This window comes from Sitodiplosis mosellana, unplaced genomic scaffold (assembly GCF_009176505.1).
Source record: "Sitodiplosis mosellana isolate CC-2019 unplaced genomic scaffold, AAFC_SMos_1.0 Smas_scaffold_6197, whole genome shotgun sequence".
In the NCBI taxonomy this organism is placed as follows: Eukaryota; Metazoa; Arthropoda; class Insecta; order Diptera; family Cecidomyiidae; genus Sitodiplosis; species Sitodiplosis mosellana.
Genome location: NW_022601438.1, coordinates 3775506 through 3796009, shown reverse-complemented (window position 1 = coordinate 3796009; position 20504 = coordinate 3775506). Strand labels below are relative to the sequence as shown.

The window sequence follows — 20504 nt, the reverse complement described above, 5'->3', positions numbered from 1 at the left end:
TTTATTCCGTTGAATGTAATTAAAATATTATATCTTTTCGAGATATTCCTAAAGAAACACATGCCTACGCACCTGATCTAGCAACATTCTGGACAATTTTGATAAACACGACAAATACACGAAATATTCCAAACTATTTTCATAAAATATACTGAATTAAAATAAACCGCTTTCAATGAATCACATGCAAATTATACGGAATACGAAAGATGCGACACCAACAACAGTTGTTGGTATACTAAATCAAGAATGAACACGCACTCCACTTGTCCGGAACAAACAAATACGAGCAGCTGATTCAAACGATTTAAATATTGTGAAATCCAGTGCACCAAGTGTCATGTAGCCGAGTCGTTGCCGGTACGTGTGCTGCGTTTCATCATAGCGTCGCTTCGCATTGCATGCGTATCGCATTGTGAAACGATATTCTAGATTATTCTCATGTTAATATATAGCGCGAAGAGAACGTCAATACGCCATTCGTCTAAGGCGCGTTTCTACATTTGATGTACAGAATGTATTTTTCTTAACGCACATGAGTCATTTCTTTCAAACAGCTAAATACCGGTGCATAAACAATATGAAAATTGTAATGTATTCCATGGCAAGCAATAAAACGCACAGAAAAATTAAACAATGCATTCATTTTGTATTAATTTCATTTGCAAAACTTTATTTAGATTATAATTGATACGTGATAACATCTTTATTAAAGATTTTCTTCTGAGCACATAATTAAAAATGTGCATATTTTAATCGATCATGATTTGTATCGGATTAAGGCAGTTTCAACATATATCATTCGTTTTCATAAGCCAAATTCAAAAATATTGTCGGAGCATCTATGTTTTGATATATTCATGAATGCACTTTTTTCATTATAGAATCATAAAAACTGTCAAAAAATTGAATTTCTTGTCTATCGACACGTGAATGATTGACAAATGTAACGCGCAAAATTAAGATTACTTCGTTAATATTTGATAATTTTGGGATGATTTTATCCTCTAATGCATACAACCGCCTCTAGACGGGCAATATTTGAATGCCTGTAGAACGTAAACCGTACATCGGATCACATTGCTTCAAAGAGAATTTTTATTCGTCAATATTTTCTCTTTATTTTTGTCTGTCGCAATATTTGTCTTTGTAGTGTGATTGTAAAGTTATAAACAAAATTGTGTGCAAAAACAAAAATTTGACAAAATAAATTATTCGAACTCCAAATTAGACACATTTTTGACACTTTTAAACAATGGATTTGATTGTTCTCTGATTTATGTCAATCGCATCTCCATGAGGAATCCAGGATTATGAATATTTTTTTAATTATCTATGGCCAAAAATCAACCAAGTACCAGTACTCCCAGCCCTGGGAAAAATTAATGCATTAGAGGGTTAATTACCCGCAAAAATAATATCAACTTTAATGAATAATAAAATCAATATGATTATTGCCTTTCACAAGCAATTAGCATCACTTAACATATTTTTAAGGCGACTTTCAATATAATTAAATTTGTAATATGCGAATATATGAAATCATTTAATAAAGGAAATCGGGATACAAACATGAAAAATATATAAAATTCATACGAAATTGATTTGGATTTTTTTTTTCGTTTTCAGATAATGATACTCTTTTCTCTTGACAAAGTTAAAGTCAAATTGAGTATGTAGCTTTATTTTTTGTAACTTGATGAGAAAAAAAAGGTAAATATATAATGGAATTTTAATTCGACTTCGAACAAAATAAAGGAAATCAAATAGAATATTTTCTTTCATAAATCACATATGTTTTCGTTTACATATTTCATAGTTCCATGGATGAGATTGAGGGTAGTGCATATTTCTTGACAATTTTTATGTTGCTAAAGTATGTTTCACTCGTGGTTTTTTGGGCGATTTTCATTTTAATGACAAGAAATACCGTATCTTTGCAAGAATTATTGGTCTTGTACACAACTTTTACAGAAGACTTTCATCGTTCATCTGTTGAAATAAATAAATTATTTCAAGATTTGCTCACCACTTGAAATTGAACTTTAAAACATACTCTACTTATTCCAATACAAAGTCTGTGAAACATACACCACTCTCAATTTCACCCATGAAATTGTGCGTTGTTTTTTTCTTATCTTAACATCTAGTCAATTTCGATAGCGCCAACTTAGCTCCAGCTCGTTTGGCATTCTCTTTGTTGGTACCGAAGCCGTGCACTAACAAAATTTCACCATTGCACGTGAAACGAACATTAACCAACACAATGTCCAACTCCTCATCGACCACTGGATCATCGAATTCCGGATTTGCGTTCGGATATTCGTACAGCTGCCGAACCATTTGAATCGGTACTTTGGCCATGAATTTGTCCAGTTCCTTCTCCATCAGCCGATAAATAACTTTCCATGTAACCTGTTGATAAAAGAAAAAAAATTACATTTGAAATAAACCATATGAATCTTTTGTTTTTGTTCAGCTTGAATGATCCAACTAAACGTTCGAAATAATTCCGAATGATTTCAGCGGATTTTGTTCCAGAATACCGGCACTGACAATAGCGAAAACACAGTGGGTAATTTAATGTTTTACACTATATGTTTTTGGGTAGCGGACATAAGTTCCCAAACGGACCGGTCCGTGGTCCGTGGTCCGTCGGTCCGCGGACCGACATTAAGTTTCCACGGACCGACGGACCGTACTCACGGACCGACGGACCGGACTCACGGACCGACGGACCGGATTCACGGACCGACGGACCGTTTTTAGTTTGCATTCTTTGAATTCTGACAATGGTAAATGTTTTATGCTTATTAAGAATTCCGTTTGTTAGCAAAATAGCTATAAACTTACCTCAAGATCATTTCCACTGTCCAAGAATATGCCACCGATAATTGCTTCGAAAACATCACCCAAAGTCTTTGGCACATCAATATAATCGGCCATTTGGCATTGAACATCTTTTTCTTCCATCAGAAGCTCAACGTGATCGGCAACTTCGTGATTATGCTTGCGTTGAAAGTCAACGAATCGATTGACTGACTCTGTCAAAACGGCGTTTTGCGATAAAATGTGACCGTGAATGTCGTATCTTACGCATAAACAGGCCAGCGTAACGTTGTTCACTAGAGCTGATCGCAAATCCGTTAATTGGCCAGGATCCATGTGCGGACAACGTTCAAAAATGTATGCTGTGATTAAGAAATCGAGAACAGCATCGCCCAAAAATTCAAGTTGTTGATAACAACCAGTGACGCGGTTCGTTGGATACGACGGATGGGTCAATGCCTGCAATAAATATGCACGATCTTTGAATGTGTATCCGATCGATTTCTCCAGCTTCTGATGATTGGCCAAAAAGTAATCAACGTCATATTCGAGAATTTTCGTACGAAGACGAGGTGAAGAAAGTTTTGTTTCCAACATTCTGGTTATATCCCTATCGCCGCGCGGTAAAATGCCCATCATTTCCAACACTTTGAAGGTTCTTTCAACACCAATCGATTTGACACATGTTCCAAGGATGGCTTCGACACAATCGGCACATGTTTTGTCCGACACTCGTTGCTTTCCGAGAAAGTTTTGCATTGTGGAAAGTTCACCACCCTCAGCGCCATCATCCATGAATCGTTGCACATAAGATGCCAAAGAAACATCCGATACCTCACCATTTTCAAGCTCAACATTTGATAGCGCTAGCTTATATAGCAAATCAGGTGTTACGTTGTAATCCTTCATGTATTCCTAATGAAAAAAAAAATGAGAATCACGAACAAACAAAAAACGATTAAATTTTGCGAAAAAATTCATGGAAAATTGCGTTGTTTTACCTGTATGCGGTCTTCAACTTTGAACATTGGCGGCTGCCAATCGTCTTTCGGATTAAAGTTGTGAATTTTAATCATTCCTGGCAAATTGTGATGGATGGCCGCATAGCAAAGATTGCGATTGCCTACAATTTGACCTTTGATTGCGGTCAAGAAACCTTCGTGCCAATCAGTGTGCTTCTGGATCAAGTACAGAGATGTGGCGAATTTTAAGAAAGCGTCACCCAATACCTCAAACAATTCCATATGGAATACATCGCCCGATGAAGCACTTGTAAGTGCCGCCAGTATTTCGTGCTGCTCAACGCCACGAGAATTTGGTGTCGATAGCTTTCTATCCAGAATATTAATGTGTAATTTATCCTCTGCAGGAGCATCACACAAAGCCGGCACATTGGTGTGGAAACGATGCGGTGAGAGCAAATTGTTGTTGTGATTTTTGCTATCCAATGAAAGACCATTGAGAGCACGATTCATGTACTGATAAAAATAGTCAATGTCGACTTCATAAACATTATCGAAATGTCTTTCAAGATCCACGGGCTCTTGAATTTCGGATCCCAAAATGGCTGTGTCAGCATCAAATCGGGCAACATCACCAGCTTTTAAGAGTTTCGCCTGGCTTTCATCGGTTCGTGGATGTACGATCGAATTTTGAATTGCAGCTTTGGCATATCCAGTTTTATTTTTGGCCATTTTCTCAATCAACGGACTCGGCTTGTAATCGATGATTCGCAGACCAACATAATTGTTAATGGTGACACGCAGATTTTCAGCATGCAAAATGTACGTGATACGATGCAGGATACTTGGCATATTAATTGCTTTCAACCAAAGATCGCCCGGATAGCGGAAATTGTGGCACAATTCGGGGATCAAAAATTCCGGTCCTCGTGGTCGAGGTCGTGCATTTCGACGACCATCTTCACCATCACCAGCATGCAATCGATTCAAATGAGTTGTTATTGGTTTAACACCAATTAAAAATTGGTCACCGTTCACCACTTTGGTAATGTCGGGATACTTGCTCAGTGCATAATGGGCATAATTATCAAATTCATCATTTGGGAATGGGCTGAGCGGAGTTTGATGCGATGACACCTGTGTCACAACATATCGAATGGTTTTATCGGCTCGATACCATGGACAAATCACGCTGTACAACCAATCTTCCTCCCTATATACGCAATTCATACGATCTGCAACGGTTTTTCCCTGTAATTCCGACCAACTTTGGAACTTTTCAACGATATTCCAGTCGATTTGATGATTTTTTGTTGGAACAACCACAACTGAATCCTTGTGATCATACACGAAGAACTCCTTCCAAACGTCCAAAACATTACGGAACAAAATACAATGGAAACGCTTGAGTTCCGCTAATTTTTCTGGTTTACCTAGAGTAACTAGCTTGGGTTCAAAGCTAACTGAGCATACGATTTGACCGAATGATTGGAAGTATTTCATCAAACCCATTCGTGGCAATGGTTTTGTTGTTAAAATGCCATAGCTTCGCGATGATTGCAAAAGTTGATGGAATATTTTGATATTCTCATCGTTTGCATCGAAGAATGTGTCATTGCCCACTTCGAATTTTGGCTCCATTTCGATTTCGTACAGATACAGCTGTATATTCACCTTTGGCATACTATCGAAAAGAGCCGTTGGAGTTTGAATAGCATGCATTCGATAGTTTTTCTTTGTGCCAGCTTCTTTTGGGTTATCTGTGTGGAAAAAATGAAATGCGTTAATCAATTTTTCGCCTGAAGGAGATCCTGATGTTATGTATTCAGTAAAAACAGTTTCAATTTCAGATTATTGATCGTTTTGAGGAAAATGACAGAAAAAAACACATAAAACAAAATTTAAATCACTCACCACCTGTAAACTGATCCCACAATTTGAAATAAACGTCTTTGTACAGATCCAAACACTTTTGCCTGTTGATTGGCAGCAAATTATCAGTGAGTTCACCCGATTTATGCAATTGTTTGATTGCCTCGAATGCGGCACTTCTCTTTGCCAACTTCAATGTGGGCATTAATTTTCCCTGTAGACCAAATTAATTGATTAATTCATTTCATTTGGATAGTATTTGATGAATCAATTGAACATCATTTCGACTTACCGTTATGTAGTCTTTTAACGATGACTGCATCGGTAGGTAAATACTACAGGAGAAATGATTTTTGTTCGGTATTTCTTTCCACTCTACCGCCGGAGTAGTGAACATATCACTTGGTAGGCTCACACAATACCGATTAATCAACGCTGTGGCCGAGTTAAAATCTACGGTGGCACCTTCTTTAGTCGTGTATTTTTCGTTATGCTTTTGCTCGACGGCTTTTTCGATGTCATCTTGCAGTGGTGGTGGTCGGTCAATGGCCTTGTGCACCAAATACTGATAGAAATACACAAATTTTACGAAAAGTTTTAACATCAAGCATGCTTCAGTTATAACATCCGAATATAACCTACGAAAATGAATCGAATTGACTTACATCTCTTAGAATCCTATTGATTTCTTGCCATTCGGTGGCCTTTTTCTGGAGTTTGTTATTTTCTGCCGCCTTTGTCATAATCACATATTGACTTTGCTGCATTCTTGCACGTCCTTTCGTTTGCACATAAGAACGGAATGTTTTTGGTGTATCGTAACAAATTACCAAATTGCATTCTTGCAAATCAATCCCCTCCTCCAAGACGCTGGTGGCGATTATCAGATTAATTTCATCGCGTTTGAATTTGTCCAGAACTCGGTTGTTGTTCTTATTGCCCATCAGAGTTTCCACTGAATCTGGCATAAAGGCATTTCGTCCAGTCATAAAGTCAACATGGATATTCAAGTCCGGATATGAATTCGCATATCGACGCACCACGTGACACAAAATTCGAGCGGTGTACCTCCTCTCAACGAAAATCAATCCTTTCATCGGTCGGCCGCTATTTTTATGCTCTTCAGCCGACTTTTTCAAAAAGATCAACAGCTGTTGCACCTGATGCGACGAATTGGTTAAAATGGTTGACGGATCTTCTTTTACTGTTTGCTCATCGATTTCATCGGTTTTCATATCTTCATCATCGTCATCATCATCGTACACCTTGCGCATTTGAATGTGCAGAATTTCTTCAAACGATGTGATCAAAGCTCGAGACACCAATTTGGACGCAGTTGTATCCGCTTCTCGTTTTTTCAATTCCATATCGACAATGGCTGCTAAATTGGCCAATATGGCACCGTATAATCCCAGGTTGCCCGTTTGAAACATAAACTCCTTGCAAATTGTTTCGTATTTCGTTTGCGTTTTCGGTTGTTTATCTTTTCGAAAATCTCGTTTTACTTCGTGAGTCACGTCCAAAGGCCAATTTTTGATCAGTTCCAGCATTAATTCAACTTTTTGCGTTAGAAAATGTTGGAAGTTATCGGGAAAATTGGTATTGTATGCGAGTACCGATTCAACTGGACGTGTAGAATACATGAGTACATCGTTGAATGCGGCTCCTTTGGCAGTGGTTATGGTGCCACGGAATGTACTCTCCAGCCGTCTCAAATCTTCTAGAACATTCTGTGGCTTAATCGATGACGTTGTGAGCATTCCGGTCAGACCAATAACGCGTGGGTGGTCTTTTTCCGGAACTTTTCCATCCAAATCCCTGAACTTTTCCATCAACATTAGCATGGGATGTTCCTTCTGGGCATGGTGACATTCATCGAATACAATTAAATTGAAATCCGAGATTCTCAAATATCCATGCCGAATAATATCGAGAACGATTTGAACCGTTGCAGTGATAACCTGTTTAATGAAAACATAATTTGCATCTCGATCAGCATATTCATTCAAGAGAAAGAAAAAGAAAAACTGAGTAGTGGTGGGGATCATATTACTTGATTCTGTTCGAACTCGTTAGACCACTGGTCGCGCTTCCATGCATCTACATTCATATCACCGGTGTATACGGCCACTTTTAATGGTGTTGACTTGGAAATTACTTCGGCTTGTTGATGTGCCAAAGCAACTGTATTTGTAAGGAATACGCTCCGTTTTCCTCCCTCCGAAATCGGTCTTATCGAAGTGAAAACGGAAAAAAATTCATTCGAACACACTCAAAGTTCATAAACATCAAATAAGAAATTGTCGTTCATATATTGAAAAACGATTCAAAGTAGAAACAATCGCAAAGTGACTCTCATGATAATCGCACAACTCATAGCCTACTCGGTCGACCAAATTGAGCAAATATTTACGAAGCGACGAAAAGAGAAAACCGAAGAATAGTGTTTATGGACAGAACAGCGATAATGCAACCATAAATATCGCAGTATACTGCTCTATAACACTGTACAAATACATTTGGTTGCTAATTTTAAATCGTCTGGAAAATGTTGATATACTGATTGAAAACATTTGAAACTTATAAATGTTTTGCGTTTTAGCACGAACGAAATGTGATCATTAATTGCAGGAATAGTGAGATGAAAATCTTTGAAAGCAGCTCTAAATCGGTTCACGATGAATGCAATTGAAACTACATTAAAATTGAATATCAATGGATAACACGAGATTCTACCAATTCGTGTTGCGAAATTTACTGAAACCCTGACTATTTAACAACAATGTAACACAGTCGATTTAGTGTAGAACACGTCATTTTCCGGCATGAATGCCCAAAGCAACATATGATTATGTGTATTGTTCATGCAGCACACATGTTTATCTTCACAAATATCCTACTAAAAATCACATCTTAAGCACACATTGGTGCATTTTGTAGACGCATACTTACTTTTCCAAATCTTTGGCAAAATGCTTAAGGGCCATAATAGCGATGTACGTTTTTCCTGCGCCGGTGGGCAGGTAGATTATTGTGTTGCGTTCAATGCATGCCTTTAGGATCTCATCTTGATATCCTCGACTCTTGAATTCCGTTTGTTCTTCGCCGGAATTTTCCTACATTCAATCAAATCATAATTTAATTCAAAAGCCGACACAAATCATTTGGATGATTATCAAAAACGATTTGAAGTTTTTCAGATTGGATGGAGAAATTCATCGGGAAGTTTAAAATAAAATATCAATTTTAACAACGAAAAAAAAAATCCAGCACAAAGCTCATAGCAATTAGAAACACACTCACTTGATCCATCGTCATTTTGTGTAGTTTTTGTTATCACTTCCGAAATTCAAACGTAAACTACTCCCGTTTTGTTCATGAGAAATTCAATAAAAAAATATCTATTTGGGTAAATACAAAAATTAACATGCACTACAGCTTCGAATAGTTTACATTAAACAGAGCGGCACTTTTTCTACTCTCACGCAAAACCGATTGATTATTGTGAAATGATGATGATTGTTCATACAAAGTCAACTAAATGTTGTATTGAATTGACGTTTTGTATATCCGATGGATGATATGTTACAGCATAATAGTATCGCTAAAACTGATCTACGATTGTTGTAAAATGTTTTATAGGAATAAAAATTCACAAAGAACGAATGATGGTGATAAGTTTTCTTGTTTTTTTTCTTTTTTCTCGCATATTTTCGTTAAGCGAATTCGCATATTCGTCGAAACGGATTGCCACTGAGTATTTTGACAATCATATGTGATGAACGCAATGGCAACACCAGCACCACAATCTGACAACTGACATTCAAAATATATTGCAATGCTTGCTCTGTGCTAAGCATAAACACGTGGGTCTTGAAAGGGAAACCACGATACGTTTATTGAGTAAGTGACATTTTTGATTAAATCTACAGAAAGAAACACCATTTTCAAACGGCGAAAATTCGTGTTTATTTCAAGTTGAGAGTGTAAAAATCCGTACAAAATGGGTAAAAAGGGAAAAGTTGGAAAGGATCGTAAAGATAAGTTTTACAAATTAGCTAAAGAAACTGGTAAGTTCATTGACTAAACACACATTGAAATGTGCCGCAAATCCAAAGATAGAGAGAAAAACTCAATGCCTTCACTTTGATTTCCAATAGGTTTTCGTTCTCGTGCCGCCTTCAAATTGATTCAACTGAATCGTAAGTTTAGTTTTCTGCAAAAGTCACAAGTATGCATCGATTTGTGTGCAGCGCCTGGTGGTTGGATGCAAGTTGCCAAAGAGAACATGCCAATTTCGAGCATTGTGATCGGTGTCGATTTATATCCCATCAAACCGATTAACGGTTGCATTAGTTTAACGGAAGATATTACCACCGAAAAGTGTCGTACTGCATTGAAAAAGGAAATACAGACGTGGAAAGCCGATGTTGTGCTGCATGATGGTGCACCGAATGTCGGTAAAAACTGGTTGTACGATGCATATCAACAGATCTGTTTGACATTGCAAGCAACCAAATTGGCCAGTGAATTTTTGCGCAGCGGCGGATGGTTCATCACAAAAGTGTTCCGATCAAAGGATTACAATGCATTGTTGTGGGTGCTGAAGCAACTTTTCAAGAAAGTACATGCCACCAAACCGTCGGCTTCGCGTAAAGAATCCGCTGAAATTTTCGTTGTGTGTCAATACTTCATTGCACCCGATAAAATTGATCCGCGATTTTTCGAGGCAAAATATGTGTTCGAAGAATTGGATTTGGAAGGTACAAAAACCGTTAGTTTATTGCATAAGGATAAAAAACGTATCAAACCTGAAGGCTACACTGAAAAAGACTTTTCACTGCGCAATGAATTGCAAGCATCGGAATTTATTCGCAGTGCATCGGCATTGATAGCGCTGCAAGGAGTCAGTGAAATTGTTTTCGATGATGAGAAAATCGCGACGCATAAGAAAACCACCAATGAAATTAAGGAATGCTGTAAAGATATCAAAGTATTGGGTCGCAAAGATTTGAAAAATCTGATTGCATGGTGGAAAACATTGAACGCCGAATTTTATCCGAAAGAAAAAGTCGCCCCCGTTGAAACGATTGAAACGGAAGAGAAGAAAAAACCATTGACACAAGAAGAAGTTGAAGATATGGAATTTGAAGAGATTGAAAAGCAAATCGAAGATCTGGAAATGGCCGATATGAAAGATCAAAAACGAAAGAAGAAGAAGGTGCAAGAAGCGCGTCGCAAACTGAATGAGAAAATCAATTTGAAAATGGTGATCAAAGGTGATTCTGGGCCACAGGAAGAGGATGTTGAAATATTCAGTTTGAAACAAATTAACAGTGCCGCTCAATTGGACAGCATTCAAGATATGGCACCCGACATGTTACTACCGGATGATGAGCAAGGCAATAGCGAATATATTCCAAAATACAAAAAGTATGAGCGAGACTCGAGCCATTTGGACGACGACGGTTTGTATGCAGACGAAGATAATGGAAATGATTCCGATGACAGTGAGGCCGCCGATTCGGATGATAGCGAAGTGTTGGGAAAGAAGGGCCTTGGTTTCGATGAATCAGAAGATGAAGAAACGCCAAAGAAGAAAGCTGATGCTAAAAAAGTGAAGAAGGCTGCGAAAAAGGGCGAACAAAATCCACTGTTGATGGATTTGGATGTTCGCGACAAAAGCACAAAACGCGATCAACGCGTTAATTTGTGGTTTGATAAGGAAAAATTCAAAGAGGACAACAGTGATGAAGGTGAAGACTTCGATTTGGACAAACTTAGCCATCAGTATAAAACGAAAGGTGTTAAAGTACTTGGCGAATCGGCTGACAAAGCGAGCGACACACCAGCATTAAAACCAACTCTTGGCAAAAAGGCAAAACGTCGTCAACGGCATCTTGAGAAAGCTGGAAGCGATGGAAACGACACATCAGACAGGTACGTTTTTGTTGGGTAAAAATGCCATCAATTATGGCTTTGTTTTTTTTTTCAATTTAAAAACATGTAAAAAAAATTTGAATTTCGTCGAATGAAAATAATGTTTTTTTTCATCAAATTTCCACAAACAGTGACAGTGACGATGAAGTCGCCAATGATGCTGGTAGTGGTGTTAAGGCTAAGAAGATCAAACTCAACGAAGAAGAATTAGCTTTAGGTGCAATGATGATTCGTGGTGAGAAAACGAAACGTGATCTATTTGATGCGGCTTGGAATCGATACACATTCAACGATGAAAACCTCCCGGAATGGTTTGTTAAAGATGAAGCACAGCACATGGTCAAAGAAGCACCAACACCCAGAGAATTAGTTGAAGAGTACCAAAAGAAGGTCGAAGAGCTCAATGTGCGTCCAATCAAAAAAGTAATGGAAGCCAAAGCGCGTAAAAAGCGTCGTGCCATGAAACGTTTCGAAAAGGCAAAGAAGAAGGCCGAAGCCATTATGGAAAGCAATGATGCCAGCGCTCAAGAGAAAGTACGACAAGTTAAAAAGTGAGTGGTTTCAATCAACGCCAGTTTTTCGATAACAAATTTTCCAATTTTTTTTTATATTTATTCATGAAATTCTCTTTTTTCCACCAGATTGTATAAGAAAGCACAAGACAAAAAGGAAGAAGTCGCGTACGTTGTTGCACGCAAACATTTGACCAGTAAACGGGTTCGTCGACCGGCCGGCGTTAAGGGTCGATTTAAGGTGGTCGATCCGCGTATGAAGAAAGAAGTACGCGCCGCAAAAGCCAAGGAAAAAACGAAAAACCGAAGACGTCGTTAGATCCAATCACTTTTATTATAACAATTACAATATACTTTTCTTTTTCTATTTTATTGAAGAAATTGATATGAAAACAAATCGTTTGAAAATAAAAATTATTTTATGTAAAAATAACACAGAACTATGGGACATTGTTATACATCTTTGTAGTTTTATAAAAAAAAATATTCATCTTGAGACTGAAGAATTTTTTGTTCATAGAACCTGCAAATGTGATTCAAAACTGTCAGAACTCAATGGAATCTCATTGAGTGAACCTTTTTCAATTCATGCATGTATTTTACCAACACAAGAAGACAAATATTATTTCGAACAAACAGAAGTTGATGTAACGGGCTTCTTTAAAATTGGAATTGATGAAAACTTTCAACTTCCATTTCATTGGGAAAAATATACGACTTCTTCTGCAACATTTCTTCTTCGGCTTGTTTGTTTTCCAAAAAATACATTGTTATACTGACATTGACCGTTTCAAATACGAATCGAACCTAATGCGATTTTTTGTTGTTGACTACAGCAATATTTCCCACGAAAGCGTTTATATATGACCATTTGTTTATTATCACAATTTTTTTTTTACAATTATCAAACAATGTGAATTCAAAAAAAAACATTTAAATCACGCAGTTTCGATGGACGAATCAAAAAACTGTAGTGAATTTCATATATATCGGTAATGCAGATTGGAAGTTCGGTAAACGGGACGATTGTTTGTGTTGAGGCGCTGATGTTGACAGGCGTTTGGTTTGACAGCCAAAAAGTCGCAAAACCGCATTTGTATCGTGCACACATCGAATAGCACACAGTTTACCAAAGTGAAACAAAAGTATTAAAAATCCCCAATTCCAAAGTGAATAGTGAAAAAAGGACGTTGAATCGATGCAAATTCGGATTAAATGAAAAAAAAAATCAATTTTCATCGTAAAAAAGTAGCGAAAACATTTCGCAGAAATTGCATTTCAACCAAAATCCGTTCAATCACGGGCACACGAATCACGAACACGAAACCCATACATACATGCAAACAAACCGCTGCGAATAGGCATTTTATGCCATAAACATAACCCAACTACATATGCCAAAAAGGTAGTTTAATAACAAACTAGCATTCACGTCCCGCGCACGAAACACAGCAAAGAATGAAATCAAGTGCGGAAAAAGGCGAATTTTGTGCATAAAAACCGAAAAATTTAGTAAAAAAAAAATCATTTAAATTTGTATCGATGAATAGAGCGATGAAACATTTGTACAGAGTCCGCTTCCATTGATACAAATATGATTTAAGTATTTCGACATAACAATCGGAAATTTTTACCTCGCGTGAGTATTCAAACGAATTTTGTAACACACATAAAGTGATCCGGATTCCCGGGGCCAATAAAAACTAACAATGGCCAGCACAAGTACGATAAATGCTGCTTCGGTAGCTCAAGTGGATGCGGCCCAAATGAACACATTCCGCAGCTATGTGACAATGCTGGGCGATCCAACGGCAAAAGATGAAATCAAAATGAAGGCGGCTCAAGAGCTCAGCGAAAACTTCGAATTGATTACACAGTGCAGTGGCTTTCAGCTCTTCCTAGAGCACTCAATGAAGATTTTCATTAAAATCTTACACGAAGGAGATCCATTGTTTATATCAGAGTACAATTTACAGCAGGTAAGCCCGATTCAACCATTGAAATTTGATTGAAATTGAAGTTCGTGTTCGACTCACGCCGAATCCATCCAATTGAAATTCAAACTCCAATGTATAAGAAAAACCCTTTAAATTTTGTTTGCAGGTTCGGAAATTAATTTTAGAAATGATACATCGATTACCGACATCGGAAATTCTCCGTCCATATGTGGCTAGCATTTTGTCACTGATGTTAAAACTACTGCAAACTGACAACGAAGAAAATGTGCTCGTGTGTTTGCGTATCATTATCGAACTACACAAGCAATATCGGCCACAGTTCAATCCCGAAATTCACATGTTTTTAACGCTGGTCAAGCAAATTTATTCCGATTTACCGAAGCATATGCCAAAAATATTTGAACCACGTCCACCGATCCGTGTGAAAGATCTAAAAGATGTGAATTTAGAGCAATTGCTCAACGAAACGTACACAATCACACCGATTCAAGTGGAGAAGAAAGCCGGCGAAAATACCACCGCCAATTATAATCTCATACCAAAGGGTATATTGTCGTTGAAAGTATTGCAGGAGCTCCCAATTATTGTCGTACTCATGTACCAAATATACAAACAGTACGTGCATCAAGAGGTGTCTGAATTTGTGCCGTTGATCATGACCACAATTTCGTTGCAACCATCGCCAATGGTTCGTAGCCAGCCATCGTTCAACAAAGAAGTGTACGTAGATTTTATGGGCGCACAAATTAAAACCCTATCATTTTTGGCCTATATCATCCGGTTGTTCCAAGATGCGATCGTTTTGCATGCACCGGCCATGGTCAAAGGAATGATTGGTTTATTGCAATCCTGTCCAAAGGAGGTAGCTCATCTGCGAAAGGAGCTCCTAATCGCTGCTCGCCACATTTTGGCCACCGAATTGCGAAACAAATTCGTCGGTTCAATGGATAAACTGTTCGATGAAGACCTACTGTTGGGACGCGGTTGGACAACACATGAATCACTTCGACCACTTGCCTATTCAACGCTTGCCGATCTCGTGCATCACGTACGGCAACATCTAAACATTCATGTTTTAGCCAAAGCCGTACATTTATTCTCGAAAAATGTCCACGACGAATCACTCCCGACGAGCATTCAAACCATGTCGTGCAAATTGCTGTTGAATTTAGTCGATTGCATTCGGCAGCGCAGCGAAGCCGAATCGTCAACAGCTCGAGATTTACTCATCACCATGCTTCGGATATTTACGCTAAAATTTTACACAATTGCAAAAATTCAGTTACCACAAATCGTGAGCAAATGGAAAACAATGAAAACAGAGAGTGGAAATGCAAGTAGCGGTGCCACACCACCGTCGACCGCAACAACACCAGCGGCTGCAACACCATCGACTTCAACACCATCAACCACGACCGCACCTGCAACACCGGCCGCAACAACTGAAACACGCGATCCAATGTCAATGGAATTGGCTGTGGCCGATCAAACGTCCAAGTTAAGCAGCATCGGTATCCCACCGCCAACCAATTTAAATGTGGCCGAATACCGAAGTCTGGTCAAAACACTGGTGTGCGGTGTGAAAACAATCACATGGGGCTTGGCCAGTTGTAAATCATCATTTAATGAGGCTACCGTTCAAGGTACACAATCGAAAATGTTCCAGCCCAAAGAAATTCTAATGTTCATCGATTTGGTGCATTGGGCTTTGGAAGCACTGGATATCTATACGATTAATGCACCGGGAAATGGAGGCGCTTGTACACAAGTTGCCAAAACAACCGGCCAACAATTGCCCGTGCCACGGTCGAAAGAAGAAAAAGAAGTTTTAGAGCATTTCAGTGGAGTGGTAAGTGTTCAATCGGATTTTATTACTGAAATTTTCTTTTGCAATACAAAATCCTCTTTTCAAAATACAATTCATCACTAAAAAGTGAATTCACATTCTAAATCCCAACGTTTCTCTCCATAAAATTCCAGTTTCTGATGATGCCCAACCAAAATTTTCAAGAGATTTTCGCCTCGACTGCCGAGTACATGGTGGAGCGAATTTACAAAAACTCCGCCCTTCAAGTGATTGCCAACTCATTTTTGGCCAATCCATCGACATCGCCTCTCTTTGCCACCGTTCTAGTGGAATATCTGCTCGAGCGCATGGAAGAAATGGGCTCCAATATTGAACGATCAAATCTATATCTACGGTTATTCAAATTAGTTTTCGGTTCGGTTAGTTTGTTCCCAGCTGAGAATGAGCACATGTTGCGGCCACATCTGCATAACATTGTAATTCGTTCGATGGAGTTGGCGATGACTGCCAAAGAGCCATACAATTACTTTTTGCTACTTCGTGCACTGTTCCGTTCGATTGGTGGTGGCAGTCATGATTTGCTGTATCAAGAATTTTTACCATTGTTGCCCAATTTGCTTGAAGGATTGAATCGTTTGCAAAGTGGTTTCCACAAACAACACATGAAAGATTTATTTGTCGAATTATGCTTGACCGTTCCAGTGCGTTTGTCATCGCTTCTACCATACTTGCCCATGTTGATGGATCCATTGGTATCCGCTCTCAATGGTTCGTACACACTCATCAGCCAAGGTTTGCGTACACTTGAACTGTGCGTTGATAATTTACAACCAGATTTCCTGTACGATCACATTCATCCGGTTCGTGCCGATTTGATGCAAGCTCTATGGCATACACTGCGTAATCAAGATAGTGCCGCTCAAGTGGCATTCCGTGTGTTGGGCAAATTTGGTGGTGGCAATCGTAAAATGATGGTCGAACCACAGCGTTTGGAATATAACGAAAAGAATGCGTTGACAACGGCAATTGTTGCCCATTTCACTGATCATCAAAAACCAATCGAATTTCCAGTGGATAAGGTCATCGAAACGGCATTCAATGCACTGAAAAACAGTTCAACCGATCCATTCTATTGGCGTCAAAGCTGGGAAGTCATTCGTTGCTATTTGGCCGCTTCACTATGCTTAGAGGATGACAAACACACGCTGCAAAAACTGTTTATGCATAACACTTTCTTGGAGGGAAGTATCGGCACATCACCAGGTCCACATTATAAATCACCGGATGCACAAGCACGTCAAACGCAACAGACTGCATTGACTGGAATGTTTGTGGCCGCTGCGACAAAGGAGTTGAGACAATACGTTCTGCCGACAATGGTGGCCGTTGTTCGTCACTACACAATGGTTGCAATCGCTCAACAGGCCGGACCATTCCCATACAAACATACATATCAAGTGAGCAACGGTTTGGATCCATTGATTTTGATCGATGCACTTGCCGTAATCATGGGCCATGAAGAGAAGGAACTGTGCAAACCGGGCCATTTGGCAATGGTTTTGATACTGGACACAGCCACAAATATCATGGGAAATAAAGAACGCGCTTGCCGTTTACCAATGATGCAATACTTAGCAGAGCGTATGTCATCATTATGCTACGAACGACCGTGGTATGCAAAAATGGGCGGATGCACTGCATTGAAATTCCTGTATCAACACATGGCCATGCGATGGTTGTACCAGCATTTGTTCGTATTCCTCAAGGCGTTCATGTTTGTGATTATGGATTTGGCGGGTGAAGTGTCGAGCGGTGCGATCGATATGGCAAAAACCTATTTGGAACAAATGCTCACCATTACGATGGTGCCACTTGGAAAGGATTATAAAAATGAAGAATTGGTAACGACACAGAACAAAGCCATTTATGAAGTGGTTCAAGAGCTGGTGCGACAAGTAACCAGCCCAAATTCAATGGTACGCGAGCAGGCAATGTCTTCGCTGCGATTGATTGCCAATGCACAAGGTAAAACAATTACCGAAGTGATGAGCCCACATCGTGAAGTACTGGCTGATATTATTCCACCGCGAAAACACTCATTGCGACACCAACCGTGCAGCGCACAGATCGGTTTGATGGATGGCAACACATTCTGCACAACACTCGAACCGAAATTATTTACACCGGAAATGATTGGCGACTATGACAAGCTCTGCTTCCCCGAACTGATAACGCTGTGCAACGCCGACGATGCCGTTCTCACCAAATTGGATTGCTACAAAAATGTCACCAATTTGATTCCACTGCGGAAAAGTGCATTGAAAACACTCACCGCATGCCACTATTTGGCTGATGCCTCGAGTCGCGACAAGATTTTGGCACTTCTGCTGAAATCACTCGAAAAGAATAACACCGAACTTCAAGAGACCGCATTCGAGTGCCTACAGAAATTCCTCTCGGTTTACACCATTGACAAGGAAATTGTGAGTATTGAGTTGACTTATTTAAGGGTATTTGGGATGTGGTCAAAATTATGAAAAAAGTATAGCCATTTTCTTAGATTGAATTCTAACTTTTCTTGGAATGGCTCATACAAATTCAATTCAATTCAATCTCCCTTTCAATTCACCGAAATTTATTTCTACTTCAAATACAGATTCACTCCGCTATGCGACCATTACTGCTGACGCTGGGCGATTATCGAAATTTAACGTTGAATGGAACGAAACGTTTATCATATTTGACACGATTATTCCCGTCAATGTTCAATGAAAAACTGTGCGAACAACTGTTGCAGCACATTTGCAAAATGCTTGAGAATTCGATAACGGCCAATAAAGGGAAGAACTTCCTCGCCATTGCTAAAACGGGTGATAATGAGCAAAAAGTGGCCACTATTTTGGGTATATTCCATCAAATACCGGCCGCAACGAATAAATTCATCGAAACATTGTGTCGACTGATATTGCAAACGGAAAAGAATCTTATGATCGAACCATCGTGCCCGTTCCGTGAGCCGTTGGTCAAGTTCCTCCTTCGATTCCCGGGCGATACAATTGATCTTTTAATGAACGATAACAACATCAAGGATCAACAAAACAATCGATTCGTTATTTATCTGCTGAAACATGAAAGTGGGCTGAAATTCAGAAATGTCATGCAAACCAGATCGAACCGCTTGATTCAATTGATTCTCTGCAATCCATATGATGGAATCGCTACTATTCAAAGGTAGGTTTTTCAATTCATACAACGAAATAATTTTTTCTTGCATAATTCAAATGAAAAATAATTGCTTTGATCTACTCAAAACAGCCAAGTCATTCTGGCTTCACATGAAGACCGTTACGAAGCACAACATCAAGCTGTTGTCGTAATTACAACGCTCATTGAGTTCGATGAAAACTGGATTGCCGATCAAACTGAATTGGTCAATGCACTGAAAAATATTTGGCAAACCGATTTGTATAAGGTGAGTTAAAAAATAAAGAAGATTCATTCAAAATTGGACGAACTTGCTGGAAGCACTTCAGTGAGATAGAATTTATATTTTTACTCAACTTTTTTTCATTCGCTTCATTTTAAAACAGAGTTGTGAGACAAATGTAGCCTGTGATCTTTGGCATTTGATTTCGAAAATTTTCCTAAAATACTTTACACATCACACCGATGACATCGATTTACTGTTCATGCTGTTGCGAGCATTATGTCTACGTTTTATACCTGACTTCCAGGTGAGTTTTGAAATTCTTATTTTTTCCAATGGAAAAAAAATACTTGTTTAAAAATCATTTCAACATAAAAAAAATTCTCCGCATTATTTACAGTTTCTTCGTGACTTCCTCTCGAACACTGTTGCTCAGAATTACACGGTTGATTGGAAACGCAAGGTGTTCTTCCACTTTGTGGACAATTTCCACAATCCAGCACTATCGCAAGAGCTAAAAGCGAAAACTTTAACCACAATTTTGATACCATGCTTTGCGGTGAGCTTCGAAAAGGGTGAAGGTATCAAATTGATCGGTGCACCGCCATCACCATATCAAGAGGATGAAAATAATGTTGTGTCTGTGTTTATCAGTCGTGTAATCGATCCAGATAAGCCATTTGAAAATGATGACGCTGTACGAATAGCGTTGTTGCAATTCGCATGTTTGCTGGTGGAACGAGCATCGCCACACATTCACGATGGCGATTCGAATAACAAGCGTCAGGGTAGTAAATTGCGTCGTTTGATGACATTCGCTTGGCCATGTTTGCTTGGCAAAAACTGTGTTGATCCATCGGCACGGTATCATGGTCATCTGTTGCTCAGTCACATAATCGCACGCCTTGCAATCCACAAGCGAATTGTGCTGCAAGTATTCCATTCGTTGCTCAAAGGTCATGCAATCGAGGCTCGTGCTGTGGTGCGTCAAGCACTTGAAGTGCTAACACCAGCGATGCCATTGCGAATGGAAGATGGTCACACTATGTTAACCCATTGGACCAAAAAGATCATCGTCGAAGAGGGACATTCGATGCAACAATTATTCCATATTTTGCAATTGGTTGTGCGTCACTCCAAGGTTTACTATCCAGTTCGACACAATCTCGTGCAACACATGATCACATCGATAACACG

At 39.0% G+C, this 20504-nt stretch overlaps 3 protein-coding genes across 3 annotated transcripts in view; 2 read left to right on the top strand and 1 right to left on the bottom strand.

Moving 5' to 3' along the window:
* Positions 1-1398: 1398 nt before the first annotated feature.
* Positions 1399-9471, bottom strand: LOC129577306 (endoribonuclease Dicer-like). The gene is made up of 9 exons (XM_055464094.1): positions 8967-9471; positions 8616-8779; positions 7717-7894; positions 6329-7624; positions 5956-6228; positions 5706-5877; positions 3831-5551; positions 2854-3744; positions 1399-2415 (listed from the first exon to the last, which is right to left on the bottom strand). The coding sequence occupies exons 1-9, from the start codon at positions 8979-8981 to the stop codon at positions 2140-2142; spliced, it is 4986 nt and encodes a 1661-aa protein (XP_055320069.1). The 5' UTR covers positions 8982-9471; the 3' UTR covers positions 1399-2139.
* A 15-nt stretch (positions 9472-9486) lies between these two features.
* On the top strand, positions 9487-12552 carry LOC129577308 (pre-rRNA 2'-O-ribose RNA methyltransferase FTSJ3). The gene is made up of 4 exons (XM_055464098.1): positions 9487-9733; positions 9824-11603; positions 11735-12154; positions 12245-12552. Exons 1-4 carry the CDS (start codon positions 9667-9669, stop codon positions 12432-12434), a joined length of 2457 nt encoding a protein of 818 aa, XP_055320073.1. The 5' UTR covers positions 9487-9666; the 3' UTR covers positions 12435-12552.
* Positions 12553-13139: 587 nt separating this feature from the next.
* The window catches only part of LOC129577303 (transcription-associated protein 1), a gene marked incomplete in the record, with an annotated part of 13871 nt that continues 6506 nt past the window's right edge, over positions 13140-20504 (top strand). Inside the window, 7 exon segments of the mRNA XM_055464087.1 lie at positions 13140-14094; positions 14219-15922; positions 16054-18363; positions 18537-19111; positions 19196-19352; positions 19471-19614; positions 19708-20498. Of these exon segments, the coding sequence (XP_055320062.1) occupies positions 13825-14094; positions 14219-15922; positions 16054-18363; positions 18537-19111; positions 19196-19352; positions 19471-19614; positions 19708-20498 (5951 nt within the window).